The sequence below is a fragment of the Ammospiza caudacuta genome, chromosome 11 (genome assembly GCF_027887145.1).
Source record: "Ammospiza caudacuta isolate bAmmCau1 chromosome 11, bAmmCau1.pri, whole genome shotgun sequence".
Lineage (NCBI taxonomy): Eukaryota > Metazoa > Chordata > Aves > Passeriformes > Passerellidae > Ammospiza > Ammospiza caudacuta.
The window spans coordinates 13,794,803-13,816,067 of NC_080603.1; the positions used below are offsets into that span (position 1 = coordinate 13,794,803).

A 21,265-nucleotide genomic window follows, 5' to 3' on the forward strand; every position below is an offset into this window, starting at 1 on the left:
TTAACCTTTTCTTTCCACACATTTTAGTCTTCCAAATGGTTGCATTTCCCCTTCATTCTCCTTTCTTTCGTTACCCAGAATTTGTAAATCTGTGAAACCAAGTTAAAGAGAAATTGAAAGGCAGTCTCCACCTTTTCCCTTATCCCTCACAAACAATCCCCACAGTCCCCAGTGAATGCCAGTGAAACCAGAAATAGCTACAGAACAAGTTTTCTGATCTGTTTAGAAACAGCTTTAGAAACAGATTTATTTGTTTATGAATTTGCAATGTCAAATCCTTTAAGAACACTACATTGTTGTTGAAAGAATGTATTAAACTATTTAAATGATTCTTTGTACTTTAAAATGTTTTCATCTAGTAAAGATTAAAATATTCTGTTTGCGTTCCGAAGGATCAAGCTGTTTCCCCATAAATGAGCAAATTAGAAAGCTTGAGAAATAAGAAATGCAGAAAATAAACATTAATTCAGTATATTGGGTTATATTTAGATTTGTTAGTGATTTAATAACATACAGATTAGATACTGTTAGATGAAAAAAACCACTATCAACATGTAAAGACCAAACATGTTTAGCTAGTGAGTTTGGAATTTCCATGCAGGAAAAAAAATCAGTTCATCTTTCAAGATCAATTATGATTATTTGAGATATAGCATCAAGCAGTGCATCCCCTAATGAAGACTTGAAATAAGGGAAATTATATATATTTATGTATATACTTAATTTGTCAGAAACCCACTGCTTTGTAGACTGCAGAATTTGCTGATGGAATGTTTTGACCCTAGGAGCAGCATTTAACAAGGCATATTGAAACAGATCCAGTCAGTGACAAAATCTCAGTAAGGGAAATACTTTAGATTAGACAGAGAAATGTCAAAACACAGCATATAGACATATCAGTACATGCCAATATGAAAAGACAAATGTATGTCCAATATTCTAGATACTAAGCACTCAAAGTTTTGTATAGTGCATTTAAAATTAAGCAGTCTGCTACACTTCTTTCTCAACAACCATATCCCTACTGCACTTTTGGGACTGGACAGGTAATAAAGTGAGTTACTTCTCCCAATGTGAAGGTTGTCTTTAACTTGTGAGAGCATAGTGTAGACGAGATTAAGACTTTGACCCTTTTTCTTAATCTCTGTTGCTCTGTGGTTAGTTTTACAGAATGGCTCTTAGCCTGCGGCAGTGCCGGTGCCAGCACTCCCGGGGACGCTGTGGGGGCAGCCTCACAGCACGGAACGTTCCTCACACGGGGACTGCCCCTCAGCACTGATTGTTCCCCCGGAGTGGGGACAGGCTGAACACACTGCACAGGATCAGGTCCAGCGCGTCCCGCGGCACCACCAAACCAGGCGGGGACGCGCCGGGACCCGTGAGGGCGCTGCGCTGCGGGGCTGCGGCGGGCGCGAGGGGCAGGCAGGGACACGGCGGGTGGCGGACACTGCTGGGGCAGCGCGGCCGTCCCGGGCCGGCCTCGGGCAGGGCGCTTTCCGCGGGCACCGGGAGAGCGCTGCTGCCCCGGACGGGGCGGGGGCGGACACGGCGAACAGACACGGACACAGAGAGGCGCAGGCAACATGGCGGCAGCCAGCGCCAGCCCCGAGCCCCCTCCCCCGGCGGGCCGAGAGTCCGGCGGGGCCGGGGGCTGAGGGGCGGGAAGGGCACCGCGCCCCGCCTCCCGCGCGCGTGGCGGCCCCGCCCCCGAGATGGGGCGGGAAGGGGGCGGGGCCGCACGCGACCGCGCCGCGTCACGCGCAGCCAACCGCTGGCGGCCGGCGGCGCTCGCGCTACGCCCCGCCCTCGAGGGCGTGTCCAGCGGTGGGCGGGGGAGGAGCCCCCCGGGGCGGGGGAGGGGCTCGGCGGCGGCGGGAGCGGCGGCGGCAGCGGAGCCCGAGCCCCTCCCCGGGGGCGGGTCCGCCCGGGCCCGCGCGCTGCAGGCGCCGCCCTCCCTCCCCTGCCCTCCCCCTCCCCGCCGGCCCCTCAGTAACTTGGCCGCCTTTTATCGGGCGGGCGGCGAGGCGGGGAGTTTATTGGAGCCGGAGCCGCGGCGCGGCCGGGGCGGGCAGCGAGCTCGGCGGAGGGCGGGGGGCCCGGCGCGGCCCGGGACGATGCTGCGGCTGGTGTCGCTGAAGTTGGGGCGGCTGTACCGCTACGTGAAGCTGGCGGTGCTGGGCAGCCTGGCGGCGGCGCTGGTGCTGAACACGCACTCGCTGCTGGCCTCGCTGCAGCGCAACGAGCTGTCGGAGCGGCGCTTCCTGCAGCTCAATAAGTGTCCGGCCTGCTGGGGCACCAGCTGGTGCCGCAAGTTCCTCAACGGGCAGCTGCGGCTGGAGAGCTGGGGCCGCCTGCGCCTGCTGGACTTCTTCAACGTGAAGAACGTGTACTTCGCGCGGTACGGGGAGCCCCGCGAGGGCTCCCGCCGCGTCGTGCTGAAGCGCCTGGGCTCGGCGCAGGAGCTCGCCGACATCGACACCAAGATCTGCCGCCGCGCCACCGGCAGGGGCCGCTGCGACCTGCTGCAGGCGCTGCCCGCCACCGAGTTCGCCAGCCTGAACGGCGACGTGCGGCTGCTCACCCCCGGCGCCGTGGAGGGCTGGTCCGACCTGGTGCACTGCCCCTCGCAGCGCCTGCTCGACCGCCTGGTGCGCCGCTACGCCGAGACCAAGGACTCGGGCAGCTTCCTGCTGCGCAACCTGAAGGACTCGGAGCGCATGCAGCTGCTCATCACCCTCGCCTTCAACCCCGAGCCGCTGGTGCTGCAGGTAAGCGCGGCCGGCGGTGCCCGTCCCGGCGGGACCCTCGCAGGAATGGCCCTTCCTGCCATCGCCGTGTCTGCGAGCGGGGCCGAGGGCCCCCGGGCAGCGGCCCCAAACCCCGGCGGATCGCGGGGCCGCCTCCGGCTCTGTGCCGTGACTGACTCTCCTGCGGAGGTGCCGGCAGGGCGGGCTGAGCAGAGGCTCCCCAGTCCGTGCCTCGGCCAGGAGGCGTTTCTTTAGCTCACTTAGCCTGATCAGCTCTCTTCTCTCCTTCCTCCCTCAAAGACTGCGTGTTTTCCCGGTTTGCGGTCCTCCTCAGGGTTTAACTCCATCCCCATCCCGCTGTGCCGCCGGTAGCGAGCGGCAGGCGCGGTCCCCGGGAGCGAGCGGCTCGGTGCCGGGGGCTGATGCTCCCCGTGCCTTTGGCACAGTCCGGTGTCAGCGTGTTCCGCTGTTCACACGTTGCCGGGCAGCAGTGCGTGCCCGTGATTCATTTCTTAGGGTCTAGTTTGGGAGGCAGTGCGTGGAGACTGTGCTGCGATGCTGTTGTGCTTTCCTTGTCAGAAACTGACTCATGTGCTATGTCATGTTCTTAATGTGAACTAAATATAGTTAGTGCTGGTAGAAATTAGAGATTGGTATTTGTAGCCTGAAAATAGACCGACAGATAAATGAACAGTGTTCTCTTTTCAGCAATTACATGTTCTGTAGTCTTTAATTAGGGGGACGGGTTATGTGCACACACCTGAAATTTGTGCTTTAATATGTTATAGAAATTTTTAGGTGAAAAATGCTTAGGAAACTTCTGTCGCACCACTCTGTTTCTGTTCTATATCTGTTTAGATGAGGAGCTTTGCATTTTGGTTTTAATATTATCAAGGGAACTCACAAGTGTGCTTTTAGCATGTAGGTTTGGAATCAGAACTGTTTTGTCTAACTACTGAACTGTCCTTGCCTTTATCCAATGTATGATTAAAATGATATTTGCAAATATGTTTTGGAAACATTACCTCATGATTACTATTAACATCTGCTGTTTCTCTAGTGAGAGGCCAAGAACTGCTCAAAAAGCAGTGCTGCAGGCTTTACCCTCCAGAAAGTTTGCCTACTGACTAATTTCTAGAAAATCAATTTATGAACTTAATTACAAACATGTTTTTCAGTAGTGTGCCTTCTGCCCTTCAGTCTCTCCATGTACAGCCCTTTAGGTTTGTTTTCAGAGTGTGTTTCCAGTTAAGCTTCTCAGCAGACTTGAGGGTACATTGTCTCCCATTTTGCTGTGAAGTTCCTCCTGAGCACAGTGAGTAAGGAAACTCCACTTAAGTAAGAAAATCAAAACTGCTTTGCTCCGCTGAGTGTATCCAAGAAATTCTTTGAGAGGTGATTTGTTTTGGCTGTGTTTCATACAACTTACTTTTTCGGTTTTCACCAGTGGTTCCAACATACTGAGTGTAGACCTCGATGGCCAGAGAACAATTGTGTTTCTTCATAATTCTCTACAGGCAAAGGCTATGGCACACTTGTGGCCTTGACTCTAATGGGCTGGATCATGGATGGAGGGCAGTGGGTTTGATAAGAAGCCTTGATTCCTCTCAGCTTCTTGAGGGACTGTAGAGGAGTCCTGAGACTGTCAAGCAAATCTTTTGAAGAGAAAAAACCTTGAGTGGACTTGAGCTCTCTGTTCAACATTTATCTTAACAAGGGTGCAGCTGAGAGCAGAGCAGGTCAAATTTGTGGGAAGTGAGGCAGCCTTTAGCAGTTCAGGGAGAAGTAAAGCAAGTCTGTTGCCTTTTAACAGATCAAAAGTGTTTCATAGAGTCTTGTGAATTTTGATGTTTTGGCATGTCTTGGTGGGGAGGTTCAGGCCAGCTTTGTGTGCCTAAACACTCCTAATGGTTTCTCCAGAAAAATGTTAATTAACTTTGATACTGAGTACTTGACGTTTGAAGATCTTCCCTCAATTAGGAATAAAATATGTGAAGTACATCAATCTGTATGATCCCTTCCCCATTCCATAGTGCTCCAGGTTTAGTCTCCATCTGAGAAATACTTAAGGAATGGGTTATTCTGTGTTCTGCAGCTCTTGCAACAGCAACATGCCAGACACTCTGAGAGGTGGTTACTTTCTAGAATTTATAATTGACTACTGAGAAGGTTGTTTGTGTTTGTACATAACATTTGTAAGACATTTTATGGTGTAGTTTCTGCAGTAGTGATGAGGGCAAGTAGTGCTGTTGGAATGAAACTTGTAGGCTTGTTTTAAAAATCAGCTGCTTCCAAGAAAAGAAACCTTCATGATGTTGTATGAAGAATCAGATTTTAATTTAAAGTAAAGCAATCAATAAATTGATGCATTTAACTCATGCTGTCTGTCACCAAGAGGGCATAGGGGAAAATAGTGCTTGTTTTTGCCTTGAGTCTTTCATGGAACACTACAGTGACTGAGCGCTGGCATTCATAACAGCAGAGATGATGTCTAAACTCTTGGTGTGCAGTGCATGCAAGTTCTGTTTTGCTTAATTGTGCTACAGACAAATGTAAATAGAGAATTCAGTAGCAACTTAAAGCTTGGTCTTTCATTTATAGTAGAAAATTCTCTGTAGTTGTCTACAAGAGCCAGCAGTTCATGGATTGTGAGGTTTTTCATCAGAGACTGGGATTTTAGCTTGAAGAGAGTATGGATTATTCCTGAAGTGGTGTTGCTTGTGAACTGCATCATCACAAGTGATTTACAGCCTCTGCTGTGGGAATTTCTCAGGTGGGGCTTTAACCCATAGCATGATTTTACTGTTCAGGGATTTGTATCAAAAGCATAACACTGCACGTTTAGTACAGATTACATGTTGTAATCCTAACTCATTATTTGTATTTTTTCATAACTTTCTTGTTAACCTTCTTTGTTTGCACTTATTTATTGTGTAGGTGTACTCAGGGAAGAATTCAGCCCCTTTTGCCATTTGACTTTGTTAAGCAAATGGAATGACAGCTGCAGTATTGTTCAAGTACACTTAAGATTTTTTTTTTTATATTAAAATACTAATTTTTCTTCTATAGAATCTTGCTAAACTTCTCACTAATTAAATCCTCTCACAATTTTCATCTGAATTCACATTTGAACCAAAGAATTTATGTGCTAAAGATTTAATTTCTGACAGGTTTGGGGTTTTTTTCATCTCCCCTCCTAATAGTTGTTTTCTTCAAAAAAGATGAATACTTTTTCGTAAAATAAGGTCAGATTTGTAATCAAAATGCTACATCTAAACCAATATTTCATATAGGCATGAACAGCTTATTTGGACAAATGCAAGAACAAAACTTGCTGCTGTTTCAACTCATTGAATGATAAACAGTGTTTTAAATAGGAATCACCTGGAGGATAGGATCTAAGCATGGCATCCTATTTCTCACTGAATATGATGATGGTGTGCATCAAACACTTGCAAAGACAGGTCAGCTGAAGTTGCCTGAGGAAGAAATAGAAAAATTGAAAAAATAACTTGGATTAGAGACTGAGTGCAGTGTGACTGTTCAGAGAACCATTCTGGATGTAAGCAGGTTTGTCTTTGTCCTTTGACTTTCTATAAACCACCAGCTTCTAGTTTGTCTTGTAAAATAGATGTAGTGGAGAAACGTTTTGAAATATTTTCAACATTTTAAATAGTGGATGTTATTCAACTTTATCAAGTAACTTGGTTAATTTTTATCTTCACTTGCAAGTTGGAACATAAACTTACTGTTAATAGAACTGAAATGTGTGATAGCTCATTTTTCACAGAGCTTTTGCACTGATGATGTCAGGCTCCAGATTTCCTCTTTGGAGGTGCTGTGGCCGTGTCCTGGCAGCTTGGATGCTGTTCCTGAGCTGTGGCTGTGCTGTGAGCCCTGGTGTGCAGCCATGCTGTGTCTGACTCCTTCTGCAGTGGCCACGTGTTGTGTTCTCTGCTGAAACATGAACAAACAGTGCCCCAAATCCTTGTTCTTGGTGTTAGGGGTAGTACAATGGGACTTGACTGCTGAAATGAGAAGTTGTTTCTTGGTAAGAACGTTGTTTTTCAGTAAGGTGGTTGTGTTTTTCCTAAGATCTTATGCTTACCTGAAAAGACAGTTTACATCTGTACTGGCAAAACTGAAATACAGGATTTAGAAGTTGTTTTGGCAAAGGGCATCTAGAGCTGGTCTTGCAACCCTCAGTCTTGCCTTTGTGTTGGCTGTGCTGTTGGTTTACAGTATTGCCAGGTGCCATATGGAAATGTCAGTCGTGTTTGCTTTGTTTTCAGTGCTGTGGTTTAAGCCCAGCTGGGAACTCAGCCCCGCGCAGCTCCCTCCCCTCACACTGGGATGGGGGAGAGGAGAAGTGAGAAAATTTGTGGGTTGTGAGACCAAGACAGTTCGGTAAGGAGAACAAAGCCAAAGAAGGGATTCATTCAGCAATCCCCATGGGCAGGCAGGTGCTCAGCCATTGCAGGGCTCCATCACACGGAATGGTGACTTGGGAAGACAAATGCTCTCACTCTGGATGTGTCCCCCTCCCTCATCCTCCTTCCCCCAGCCTCACGTGCTGGTCACGATGCTGAATGGAATGGAATGGAATGGAATGGAATGTGCCTTGGATCAGCTGGGGTCAGCTGTCCTGGCTGTGTCCCCTCCCAGCTCCCTGTGCTCCCCGTTCCCCTGGCAGCTGGGGTGAGGAGCAGGAGAGGCCTTGGCTCTGTGTGATCACTGCTCAGCAATACCTGGAGCATCCCTGAGCTACCAGTGCCATTCCAACACAAATCCAAAACACAGACCCACACCAGCTGCTGTGGAAAAATGAGATAGGCACACAAAGTAAACTTGGAATTTGCACATACACTGTGCAATTAAAATGCTTGCCTGTAATGAAGTTTTTTCCAAACTGTAGAAGGTATCTATCAATTAAATGCAGAGTGCATTAATGCAACTTTGTTTCGAGCTTTAGCTTTTAACAACCTCTTTAAATGAACATTCTTCAAAGAATGATGGTGAACATTTGTGTCTTGTATGTAAATCACAAGTCTCAAGGACTTTTATTTCTCTAAGAGAAATGCCAATCTCTGTGTGCCAAATAGTGGTATTTCTGCATTTTTAATAGACTGTGTAAATCATTGCCCCTCCCTCAGATATGGTTTTAGCTTTCTGAGTGCTTAAGTTTAATGACTTTATCTTTCTCACAACTTCTGATCATTGTTATTCCTTGTGGGGAAAGAGCAAAACAAAACAAACCCAACAGCTGTATCTCTATTCCTGGTATAATTACTGTGCATGAGCAGTCTGTTGCCATATAACCTAAAATTCTTCTGGTTTCTCTACATGTCATTGTTGGGCTTGATGTTTGGTTTTGTTACGGGAAGAGCAATAGTTGACATCTGGTAAACATATATTAAAACTTTAACTGATCAATTTGAAACAATTTCTTGCTCAGAATTCACTCAAAGTAGCAATTTAGCCAAATGTTCCACAGAATCTTTTTGCTGATCCATGCATAAGTAAATGAGCAAATTCCTCTTTTCTATTTTTTTCCATACACACTCTTCTAATCATAAGTTATTTTCTGTAGTTCTATTCTAAATACATTGGTAGAGTGGCAAGTCAGTATTAATACTTGTTACCCTTAAAAGTGTCTTCATTACTGAATTTGGTGTTTCTGTTCCATAATTCTGATGCTGTAAACCAAGCAGTGGATTTAAGGTGATATCTGCACTACCTGACATGGCCTTGGCTGGACTTGTGTTATTGAAGTTCTGGCTCTTACAGATACTGGGATTTTAACAGACTGAATTTCCATTGTGAACCTTTCTAAAAGGAACGAAAAATTGGTTCTTTGTTGAATTAAGATTGAGTGGCCTCATGTTACAAGAATATTCCTCTAATGTGGTTCTATTGAGAACTGAAGAATCATTTTTTTGCAGTGACATATGACTGTACATATTAGACCAGAACTGGCTTGTACTTGTCATGTTAACTGTCATATTTAATTATGCTCCCTAAGTTATCAAAACTATTTTCATCCTTCTTTCATAGTGGAAGTTCCCTAGAGTAGAAAACATGTAGGGTGAATTATAAGGGATATTTTAAAATTGTCTAGAAATTCTTGAAGTTATTGTGGTGTGTATATTATGATGAATGGCTGTCTGAATTTAAAGGCTGCTGGGAAGTTGCTATATAGACTTAAATAGAAATTCTCTTGAGAAATTCTTACTCTTGCAGTTTTCAATAGCAGAAGAAAGTTTGTTACCCCACATTAGAAACCTTGCAATACCAATGTTGTTCTGGTATGTCAGATGTATACGGGGAGTTGTTTTACTTCTCTGAATTAAATAATTGAAGCTTTCTTTTTTAGTCCAGTTTTGCAAAGTAACTTTAAAAATAAGGCCATCTCTGCTAGGACTCCTTGGTAGTGACATATTCCAGGCTCATTACTGATAAGAAGTCAATACACAGTGATTATTTGCATCTGTTGCAAATTTAATCTGAAAAAAACTTCTATGGACTACAAACCAATTTGAACAGGTGACAACCAATAATGATACTCAATTTTCTTTATTATGGCTCTTGAGTTTAATCATTGTTCATTAGTTTATTTGGAAAAGAGGCATGTCTCTGCTGATGTTTTGAAATACAACTTTTGCAGCTGAAGTGTTCATCTTACCAACTGAGTATTTAGAATTTTGTGTATTTTTTGTCCTATAGTGTGTCAAGCCTGGTGTGAACCTCTCGTTGGCATGAATTGTATACAGTAACTGGTTGAAATGTAGTCAAACTTGAAGAAGAGTTAAAAAAATTTAAAAAATATGGTTTCAATGGGAACACCAGTATCTGGAGCAGTCAGTGAAATCCACTGTTCACTGTGTCTGTAGGCTATGTGTGTATAACCCCTGTGGGAGTTCCAGGTAAATATCAAATGCTGTGGCATGTAGCTGGAATTACATGGTTTCCACTGTACTCACGAGCATTCAGAAAAACATTTGAATACATATCTTCCAGAATGCAGATCAGTTCCTGACAAAAGGAGGCACCTGTGTTTAGACTGTGCTTGTTACTCCTTTGATCCAAAAAATCATCGTGGTAAATCTGCTCTGCAGCTCTTCATGGCTCCAGAGCTTTGCTCATTTGCCTTGGTGATTAATGCAAGTGCTACTGTTGTTTACACTGTGGAATCAGCAGTACTCTGAGGCAGAACTCAATTTCCGTTTGAGGAAGAGCATGTTACTGGAATTGAGCTTGCCCTGCCTGCTGGTGCCTGCAGTGAAGGTGTCAGGGAGGGGTCGTTTTGCCATGAAGTTCCTCAGGGTCCCTTGGAGACAAGTCCCCACCCTGTTTGTGTGTGTTTTTAAAAATTTCTTCACATAAAAGATGCAGCTCTTTGTTTGGGCAGGTTTTGTCCAAGGTGTTTTTTTTGAGCAGGAACTCACTTTATGCAAACACTGGAGGTGACAAATAGAGCACCTTCTGGAACAGTTTGAAAATGAAAAGCATGTTTTTTAACAACAGAAATGTCAGTTGTTACTTAAATTGGTTTGGCTTTTTGGTCTTGATTATGAGGATGAATTATATGTTTCATTATGATAAACTAATATTCTTTTAAGTGTTTAATTCAAGGGGGATTTGTGTTACTGCAGAATACAATAGGCTTTATCAGCTGCAAGCTGGTGAGTCTTCTCTGCCTGATCTAATTCACAGCTCTGAACAAAAAGCACTGGCACATTTGTGTATAATCTCAGGTTTAGACAGATGGAAGTGAGGAAGACAAATGCACTGATAGTGTGTTTTGTGCTTCAGTGAAGTGATAAATTCACTCTGTTAATTCTTAATATTTTTTCTGAGACTACAGTGTATTTTTTAAAGGTATAAATGCAGTATTATTCTTTCAGGAACAGCATGTCCATTGTCCCTTTCACAGAGTTTGTTTAGGTTTCTAAGCCTTGATTAGAGAGATATCTTGGAGCTACACTAATTAGAGCAAGAAAAATATGTTTTGGGGGTGTGTCACTGGAAATGGAGGTAGCAGAAGTTTTTGGCATCTTTACTGTTTTCCATCTTTCTGTTAGAAGGTAGACATATTTCTCTGAATACAGAAAAAGATAATGTTAATGAGAGCAATCTTACTAAGCTACCTGTTTTAGATTTTCATATGCATCACCTTATTTTAAAACAGATGAAGTTTAATTGTCTATGGTTTCTCTGGCATTTGTATGTTCATAGATAAAATGTGAGGGGGTGCGTCAGAATCGAATTCTTTTGTCAAACAGCTGCTTCTTGTTTTGAACAAGAGCTTAGTTTTTAATTTGATTGTCAAATGCAGGTTTCAAAGTCTGAAAATAGCATATTCAAGTACAAAATTATCTAATTAAATATGCAGACTACTAAAATAAAACATAGTTATGTAGTATTCCCCAGAAATCAGATTTTTGACAGCGATGCAAGAAGCTTTTGGTTTCTTAATGCAACTTGTTCATGGAATACATGTTCATTAATCATATAAATTTGTTTTCAAAATTTTAATGCATGAACCAAAAAATCCTTGTCAAGTTAGCTGCAGTTTCCTCTTAGAAAACAGCTTTCAAAATAGAAAAGTACAAAAAGTTACAAACTGCTGCTTGCAGAGACAAGAGATCTGCACTTCAATTAATATTCTTGTCAAATTCACCAAGTGAATATAAAAACTACTGAATGAGGCACTTGTACATATTTTTATCCCCTTCTTCCGCTACTGACTTGGGTAATGAAGTGTAGATGTGGCTGTTACATGCCAGTTGGAGGGGAGCCAAAGCAGAGATGTTGTTTATACATGTGCAGACCTTGGCAGGATTCCCCGCACTCCTGTTGTCAAAAGATGTTTTTATTGCCACAGCGTTATAAATATATCTGTTACAGCATGGCATGCAGATATTCTGCTGGTAACATGAAGGTGAGCACTTCTGAATAAACCAGACTGCTCCTAGAATTTCTTGTCTGCAATGAAATTCAGTGTACACAGCGCAGGAAGCATAATAGATGTGTTTGGAAGATCAGTCAGTGACTAACACTGCACTTTGAAAATCAGTTTAATCCATTCCATAAATCCCTGCTGCTTCTGGAAAGGACATGTCCTCTTAGGTCTTTCCCTTTTCTGCACCCAGCTGGGGAGGCTTTCTCTTTTCCTCCCAGCAGAGCATCCTGGCACAAGATGGGGATGTGGAATGGATCAGGCTGATCCCAGGGAGCACCAGCCCAGCAAAACGAGCCTTGCTTTGCTCATGGTGTGCAGGGGATGGAAATGAGTGTGCTTGGTGGGCTGCGAGGGGGGGACACCTGTGCTTCCAATTCCTTGCCAGGTTCTACTGTTTGTGGTTGCATTTTTGTTTGCAAAGGGAGGCAAAGTCATAAACAGGGCAAGATTGGAACATAGAAAAGGACAACTGTGGAAAACAAAAGGTGTGGGATGATCTAAAGTAATATTTAAATAAAAATATTTAAACATCATCGAACTGAGTGCTGATAAAATGCAGCAATATGACAATGTCATGCAGTTGGTGGAATTAGTTAAACTTGTGTTTATCAGGAAATGTAATCAGGTAATTTTTCCCCAGTTTAAAGAGAAGTTTGTATGATGTAGGTTAAATAAATAATTTCATTTGATGGACAACAGCTGTTTGCTTCTTGTTTTGTTTTGGTTCAGGACTGAATACAGTCACGATAAATGCACGTGAAATCCCTCTTTGGTGACATCTACTGATGCCACAGCCATGTTTCTGTTAGATAGTCTGTTCAGAACAAGTAAGGAAGACTGAATTACCACATGCTTCAGTTGTTGGAAGGTTATTTTGTTGAACACAAAACAAGTGACAAAAAAATCCCAAAACTCTCTTAACTGTGGAATGTGACACTTGACATGAGCTGAACTGGTGGCTCTTTGGCTGTACTTCTTCCTTCATTAATTGCCCTGAATCCTGCAGGCAAATAAGCCTGGAGGCTGGATAATGTCTTCACTATTGCATGGTAGATTTAGTTACTGAGAGAGATTTAGTTCTGCTGAGTTACGTGGTTTCACAGCTTGAAAATACCATACTGCTCTCAAACCTGTCAAATTAGTTTGTATTATCCTCAGGATTTATCACAACCTGTTCTGCTTATGTGAGTAGAACATGTGATAAAAATAGAGTTGAAGTTCAGACATGCAGACATGTTAAAAACTTTCTACCTATTCTGTTACCAATGTGGCTCTGATGTCCTTTTTGCCCAGCCAAGAAAGGAGGTTCTCTGTAGTGGTAAACAATGGTTACTTACCCAGAAATTGTCTTCTGAAGTTTGCCACCTGAGAGAGCAACTTCACAGCTTTTGCCATTAAAATAGCAAACATTGTCAGTTATGTATATTAGTTAAAATTTTGGTTTCTTCAGGTGTACCACATAGACAAAGTTGGTTATGTTAGGTACCTCTTCTCTGCATTGTCTTGTAGCTCAGTTCTACATGGTATGTTTCCTTCCAGTCTCTTTTCCTGGGTGACAGTAAATGTTTTCTGCCATTGTAGATTCCAGAAGGTCCAAGGCTTTCATTCATCCTGAACCCACCATGCTGGTGGTAAAAATCCCCAGCTGTGGTGAAACCTTTGCTACATCATTGCTGCAGAATGGATCCTGGGTGGTGTCTGGTGACACCATAGCAAGGCAGAGCAGGAGGAAGGAGCATGGGTGGTATCTCCCAACAGTTAAAAGTGGTGTACATCGTATTCTTAGAGTGCTAACTTCTCTAAAGTTGGGGTTTCCTTAAATCAGTGCTTTTGTAGTTTCTTCCTGTTGCATTCCTCTCCAGCATTCCTCTGGAGTTTGGAGGGTACCTTTCAAGTGCCTGTCTGTCCACACTGAAATCCTAGAGCACATTCAGCACAACTGAATTAGGAAAACCATGCTGGTGTGTTTTGTGCTTTTTTTGTCATTTTTTGTAGTGTGTAGTTTCTACTCAGTCTCTTATGTTAGCTTTGAAGAAAGGTACTGTTGGAGACAGATTTTACTGTTGATAAAAATGTTATGTGGCTGTGTGTAATAAATACACAGTATATATATAGCAATTAATCAAGATATAAACTGTTAAGGTATACAAGACTATTGAGAAACCTCAAAGGAATCCCATCAACTGGGAAAGTGGAAGGGGTGGTGGTGGAGAGAAGGAGGTGCCACTTTGTAGAGTTTTTTTTTCTTTAGGTTGTTAAAAGAACTGATTTTAATTAAAAGATCAAATGCAAAAATATTTTGATGGGAAATATACTTGCATTGCTACAACAGATGTGTAATAAAACACCAAGAGAAAAAGATGGCTGGTGAAATTGTGTGTGTAAATATGTGAGTGTGTGTGTATAGGTGGAAAGCTAGATATGGGCTATGTATTGTTTCAGGTCATCCAACTTCTTTCCTGCATTAATCCAGCAAGGTCTCTTGGTCACAGAAATACATTTTGTATTGTTTTTCCTTTCTCTTCAAAACTCAGAAACTTATGGATTATAGTGTTGATGGATATTTGCAGCTTTCTCTTCTAAGTTTTATTTAAAAGCCTTTTAAAATCTAAGCTGTTTTGTATTAATTAAAAATTTAAATTTTTTATATACAGAGCTTTCCATCTGATGAGGGTTGGCCATTTGCAAAGTACCTGGGAGCATGTGGAAGGATGGTGGCTGTCAACTACGTGGGAGAGGAGCTGTGGAGTTACTTCAATGCACCGTGGGAGAAACGAGTGGATCTGGCCTGGCAATTAATGGAAATAGCTGAGCAGCTGACAAATAATGACTTTGAATTTGCACTCTACCTCCTTGATGTCAGCTTTGACAACTTTGCAGTGGGACCAAGAGATGGGAAAGTTATCATTGTAGATGCAGAAAACGTTCTGGTGGCAGACAAAAGGTTGATCAGACAGAGTAAGTGTCTCCTTTCACTCCCCTCACCCTGAGTCTCTCACTTCTTTCTCTGCAATATTTAAAGTATGAGTGGTTGCTAAATACATATTTGGTTTGCTTTACAACTAGACTGCTGATTAACAAATGAATTAGCTTTCTTCTGTAATTAGACTAATTAGCTTGACCAATTTGTCAATTTCATGAGCTGTTGAGCATACCTGGACACTAAGTACTGTAAATGTGCATAAAGGAAGAGGCGGGGATGGGAAGAGAGGATGTTGGTGCTGAGGGTGGATGGACAGATAGACAGATAAGCAGCCTGGCTTTCTTGTCCTCCTTAGCTAAGAGAGAGAGGCTTTTTTTGTCTTTTCCAAGCACCTATGTAACAATGGGAGTCTTGGAACTCTACTTTCTGTGAGTGACAAACAGCATTAGTGCCTGCTTTGCCTCAGTCCCATAGCCTGACTTTGCTTCCTGTTGGTTTTCTGTAATAGTGGAACTGAAGGAATGGGTAATTCTAGTGCTGGTTACAAATTAATTTTCTTTCTGTCACCTGTAAAAGCTCAAAGCAGTGGCAGCAGGAGAGGCGTTTGACAAAGTGGCATCTCGTAGGTTTATATTCTTTTTGAGCTTATAAGGAAAACTTACAGACCTGAGGGCTGGAGGCATTGAACATGAAACTGGATTCTGCAGAAATTCATGGCAACAGGCCAAGTGATTCCACTTTGCTTTGGGTGAATGGATTATTTTAAGCTTTGCAAATAGGCTTCTTATGTTGTGCTGTGGAATTAACTTTTAGACTGGCTTTTTCTATCCACACACTTTTCTGCAAGGAAGTGTGTTTTGGGGTTGTTTGGTTGGGTATTTTATTAGATTTATTATATGCTCTCAAGCAGCTTAGATTAAAACTATATGAACCTACCAAGGAAACCTTTTAATTTATTGAATATGCAGTACATTTACTGCAGAACACTTTCCTTTCCTTCTATTCATTTCCCTCCCTCTTAAAATAATATTACTGAAGGCTTTCATTTTTGGAGCCTGTCTGAATTGCTCAGGCAGAAGGATGTTCAGATGAGCTCTGAAAATGTTGATATGTACTTGGAATAGGAGTGAGTAGTACCTTGCAGAACCTGAATGCTGAAAGTGTCACATCTGTTGTTTCAACCAGGGTTTTGGTGTGATTTATGATCTAACAATCAAGAACGCAGACAACAAAAGAGGGCATGAGAAAATTCTTAGTCTTTGTATAAACTTGTTGTGGTTGACATTTACTACTGTTTTCATGGATCTTTGGGGAGGTTCCATGAGCCAGTCTCTGTCCAGAGTGATCAGTGTGCCTGTTCAGATATTTCAGTGTGTACCTGCTGTCCAGTTGCACTGCGCAGTAACACCTGTTTGTGCTCTGTGTGGGATGTCATATTTGAATTTGCTGAAACCCTTTTTTCCCATTCTCCATTGCTGGCTTTTTTTTCCACATTGACTTTGCTGTTAATTCTGCAGATCTTACATCATGTTTTAATAGATTTTTACCATCCTTCAGTACTCTTTCTTTTCCTAAACTGTCTCTCACTGTGCTGTGAATGAGAAGACCAATAGTCAGCTCAGAGGCTGCCAAGCACACATGAATTTTTCTTTGTACCTCACACTGCTAAGAGACATCTGCAAAACTCTGAGACTCCATGATAAGGACCTCTTCTCACAGCTGGCAGTAGTCTGGAAACTTAAGATGAAAGTTTTATACCAAAAAGTAGTAAGAACTCAGGAGAGCTCACACTTAGTAACCTTTTCAGAATTATTACTGCATGAGGTATTTTATGTAAATCAGGTTTTAAGTTGAAGAAAGCTGTGAGAAGGAGAAGGGTTTGTACATGTACATAAATGCCATATGCCTTGTTGAATTTTACTTTTTTCAAAGATTATAAGTAATGTATCTGCTTTTTTTATATTCTTTCTGGTTACTGCTGTGTTGGAAGTAAGATGGAAGATAAAGTTTCAAAAGTTTATAGCAATTACTGTGCAATGTTTTTTTAATCGTTGGTAGACCACTTGCTAGCAGTAGTTTCCAGGGCAACTGGAGAACCCAAATCTATGTTGCTAAAATAAATCATGTTGCTTGTTTGTTTTTCTCTGAGCTTTGGCTCTGGCTTGTTCTCTTGTACTTGCTCATGCTACATTTTTTCCTCTGGGTATGTGTTAATGTAGATTTCATGTGTTTACTGTGCTGCTTTTTTTCCTGCCTCCTCTTTGCTATTTTTCCCTCTTTCTTTCTTTTCCTTTTTTTTTGTTTTGCTGGGAACATTTCAGCAGAAGGATGTATCAGACTGTGAGATGCATTCTTAGGCTCCAGCATTTCTGAGTTTGTCTAAACAGAACTGATTTTTAGATAAATATTACCAGTTTGCTGTGCATTGAGCTTCTGATTGCATTCAGACACACACATGCACTCTGCTCCCCTCCCTCACTTGTTTCACTGTCTCCCTGCCTTCCACAGACAAACCTGAGAACTGGGACGTGTGGTACGAGAGCAAGTTTGACGACTGCGATAAGGAAGCTTGTCTGTCCTTCTCCAAGGAGATCCTCTGTGCTCGCGTCACTGTGGACCACAACTATTATGCCATTTGTCAGAACCTTTTGTCCAGACACGCCACATGGAGGGGCACCTCGGGGGGGCTCCTGCACCACCCCCCAGCTGAGATTGCCAAAGAGGGGCGCCTGGAGGCCCTGCTGGATGAGTGTGCCAACCCAAAGAAGAGGTACGGGCGGTTCCAGGCCGCCAAGGAGCTGCGCGAGTACCTGGCACAGCTCAGTAACAACGTCAGGTAGTCCTCAGTGAACGTCCTTGGCAGCACTGGCTAAACACTATTGCAAAGACACACAGAAAACACAAGTTTTGGACTCCTCTGTTAAAAAGAGAGAATAAAAAACTCTAGTTTATCAGTTTTCTAAATACTGTAAAAATAGAATTTTATGGTGTTACAATGTTCCTTTGCAAACAAACAAGGTACTTACTGAATTAAAACTTGAGCTACTATTGACTGTCCTCCCTAGCTGTTTAAAAGGGAGTAGGTCACAAAAGACTGTGATAGCTTAATTGACAGCTTGTGTGTCAAAGGGTACTTTACCTAAAACTGCATTAGTGTCACAGTTTTGTGAAACTGATGTTCTTACTTGGAAAGTCAAGTTAGACTGGTGGCCTGTTTTAAAGGCCTTTTTTCTGACATCATTGTCTCATTTTTGTGTTTATTTAAACACCTTGAAGTGGCATTTACATCCAGGTAAACCTAGCTGTCTGCATTGTTTCAAACTGAACAGGCTTTCATGTTAATGCTGTGCAGAACATTCCTACTGTGAGTGCAGAATTCCTGAGTTTACTGTCTGATTTTAGGGGGTTTTACACTGTATTTTATTATGTTTAGACATTGTGGTTTGTTTTTTTAAGATCATCATAAGCTCAAATCTCACTTGAACTAACATTCATTTAATGTCTTCTGTGGTTCTACCATTGGAAATATCACTTAATGTAACTATTGTACAAAACTTACCCTTCATGCCAGTATATACACATGGCTGTTTAACAGGAAATCATGACTTTTAACAGAGATAATTTGGAAATTGGAAGGACACTACAATAAAAAGATTTGTGTTAATTTAAATTGGGGGTAGAAGATTGACTAAAAAAAATCACTAATCTGGTGTAGTTTAAGTACAAGCCAAAGAAAATGGTTTTGTTTACTAGTTTTTTGAACATACAGTAAACAAAAAATGCTATATTGTAGTGAAAATAATAATTTTCAAAATTCAGATTTTGATGGTCCTTGGTTACTTTCTGAAGAACTTCTGGAATTCTATACTTAAGCTAGAGAAAACCCTAATTTGAATCATGTCAAGCAAGTTAGCAGTTTGTTTTACATCCTTCCTAAATGTGTTGAATGGAATTTTCTGAATATTCATCTTTTGGTTTACCAGTAAGCTGTACTCACTCTAGGTACCTTTTCTTGAACTAAGTTTGGCTATTCCCAGTACAGTTGAAATTAAACCTTATTGAGGTTTTTGTAAATATGGAGTTGTTCTCATAAATCACAGTTTTTATAAAAGCCTCAGTTACTGCTACAAGAACTCACTTGAAAGCTTGCTCCTCAGTTTTTGGTTTTGCCTTTTTTTTTGGTTTTTTTTTTATTTTTACAACTACTATGCCTAATTTTCCTCAAGTTTTGTTCCTACAAAGATGCTCTTAGGAAATGTGTGCATATTACTTCTGGTAACAGTAATGAAGGAGACTAATATTTCTTAAATGCCTGTATATTTTGTACAAGCTAAACTTAATTCTGAGCAAGGTAATGTGTGCTGCTTCCAAGAGCAGAGCTGCTCTGCCTCCTGTACTGCATGGAGCCTGGTGGAAATTGTTGTGCAGGTGAGGAAAATGGCAAACTCACTGACTTGCTGTCCTTTCTCAAAGCTCAGTGTGGAGGCACACAGAGATGCAGAGTGCTCTTTGATTTCTTAGGTCACTGTATTTTGAGGACATGCTTTAATGGTGAGCATGGTGGTGGTGCTGGGTTGCTGGTTGGACTTGATGATCTTAAAGGTCTTTTCCAACTTAAAGATTCTATGATTAAGGACATTTTGGAATTGGAAATTCTCACTCATGTGATTGTTGCCTCTGTAGTCTTAATTTGTTCCCAGTCCCTTGTCTTGTTTTTTGAAGTTAGAATGCCCAGTGCAGCTTTTAATTTGAATTTCTCCCCTCATTTAAACAGTTTTATGTGCTTGTTCTGGCACAAACTATTGTTCATAAAATCCACTTATTTGAAGAAAGTAGACTAACCCTCCGACTAGGTACTACTGATGCCTTAAGTTTTAGCTTTCATATTTCCCAGATTCTGTACTGCATTAGTATGTAACTCTGAACTTCATATAAAGTGTTAGCAAGTTCTCTTCACAGTTTATTTAGACAAAACAATCCTTTTGCAGCCTGAGAACCAAGGACACTGTTGTAGCTTTGGGCTCAAAAAAGTGTAAACAGGGAGTTGAGGAGAGCAGTCTGGGAGGATGGGACTGCATAACCTAAAGCTGTAATTGGACAATTAACCCCAATATGGAAACGGACCAAAACTTAGAAAAGTGTGAAAACTCTTGGCCTGGTGTCCATGTTGGGTGGAGCCACTTGTACTGCCCAGGGTGAATCCTTTGAAGGCCTTTTAATAAATCCCTGCTTTATTCCTTTAACACTGTCTGGCCTCTGTTCTAGGTAGCCTCTCAAGGCATCACTACCACCCTACCCTAAAGCCTTGACTTACCACTACAGTTGATTTTGAAACATCTGCCACATTTCCCAAAGAGAGAGTGGACTGTGATTGTTAAAGTTGTGAAAGAAACAAACACTGCCAGTTTTGGTTACTACTTGAGTCAGTTCTGTGACTGTCAGAATGTTCTCTTAAATTTTGTTTGGTGTTTAGTCCCTTCAGAAACAAGTTACTAAAGCCACTTGTAAAAGGAACTTGGAAGTGAAAGGAAAATAAACCCCAAACCCCCCACTAGAGCAAAAACACTACAGGGAAAACATTGTGGAGAGCAATAAATCTTGTTCCATTTGCACCTGTCAGATATTTATTGTACAATAACAATTTATATTTTTAGTCATTGCCCATTATTATTGATGAACATGGTGAAATATTTTTGAATGAGATGTTTGGGGTTTGTATGTGCATTAAAATTGTCCTTTTGTACTGTAAGTTACTGTTTGTTTGGAATACTTTATCAAAACTGTCTCCCTGTGCCTTTATATTACAAGAAAGTTGTTTCTGCAACTTCTAATGATATTAATAAAGAATACTTTAAGAACCTCATCTCAGCTATTCATTTTCAGATCAGTAAGTCTTTCAGGATTGTTTTAGTCTAGGATGCTTTAAAATACACGTGGAACTACTTTTGGTAGTGTTGCAGAATGCTCCATCATCAGAAGTGACAGATAGGAACCTTTTTCCCATCCTCCTTTCTAGTTTGATCTGAAGAATGAACGCTCTGTGAGGACTCTTGGTGTCATGTCCTTGCAGGCAGAGCCTTTGGTGGCTCCTGCTGTCCTGCCCTGCGGAGCCTTGGCTGGGTGCAGAAGGGCCCTGTGCCCCTGGGGTGTCTGCAGAGGGACAGGGCAGGGCTGTTTGGGCAGCAGGTGAGTCTGGTTCTCCTGCTGAAGGTAAGAGAAGGTACCTGTTTGTGTGCCTGGAAATCAAGGCAAATTTTAAGGTGTTACTAATGGACATTGCATGTTCAGGTCAGCAGGAAAGTTCTGACTAAAAGGAAAACTGTCTAAGGCTGTATTTTATGTTTGAGTTAACTCCAGTGTTCTGAGAACAGCACAGTGAAAGCAGAATATGCTTCAAAGCAAAACAGGCTATTTCATAAACAGCTTCTGTTCAGAGAGGAAGAGCTTTTTTGGGTGAGGGGAGTATTAGTCAAACAACATAGTACACATCTTTCTATTCTGAACATGATGCTTATGTATCAGTTTGACTACAAATTCTATCTTTTGGTATTAATGGAGGCTTGGTGCCTCCATTTAATGTGCCCTTAGTATAACAACACATTCCCAAATAGATACCCTGAATAATTTTAAAGG

The 21,265-nt window shown here is 42.1% G+C and overlaps 1 protein-coding gene across 2 annotated transcripts; it reads left to right on the forward strand.

Moving 5' to 3' along the window:
• The first annotated feature begins 2,114 nt into the window (after positions 1-2,114).
• Positions 2,115-20,471, forward strand: DIPK2A (divergent protein kinase domain 2A). Of its 2 annotated transcripts, none has more exons than XM_058812174.1 (3): positions 2,115-2,768; positions 14,364-14,667; positions 17,141-20,471. In XM_058812174.1, the coding sequence occupies exons 1-3, from the start codon at positions 2,115-2,117 to the stop codon at positions 17,470-17,472; spliced, it is 1,290 nt and encodes a 429-aa protein (XP_058668157.1). In that variant the 3' UTR covers positions 17,473-20,471. The 2 variants fall into 2 exon arrangements, with proteins under 2 accessions (XP_058668157.1, XP_058668158.1); XM_058812175.1 differs by lacking the exon at positions 2,115-2,768 and adding an exon at positions 6,111-6,309.
• The last annotated feature ends 794 nt before the right edge of the window (positions 20,472-21,265 follow it).

What these genes read in the sequence shown, in the direction of transcription:
- DIPK2A (XM_058812174.1), top strand. Translation starts at nt 2,115, where the DNA reads ATGCTGCGGCTGGTGTCGCTGAAGTTGGGGCGGCTGTACCGCTACGTG. An exon ending in CCGAGCCGCTGGTGCTGCAG is followed by an intron (nt 2,769 to 14,363) that starts GTAAGCGCGGCC and finishes TTTTATATACAG; the next exon opens with AGCTTTCCATCTGATGAGGG. An exon ending in CAAAAGGTTGATCAGACAGA is followed by an intron (nt 14,668 to 17,140) that starts GTAAGTGTCTCC and finishes TGCCTTCCACAG; the next exon opens with ACAAACCTGAGAACTGGGAC.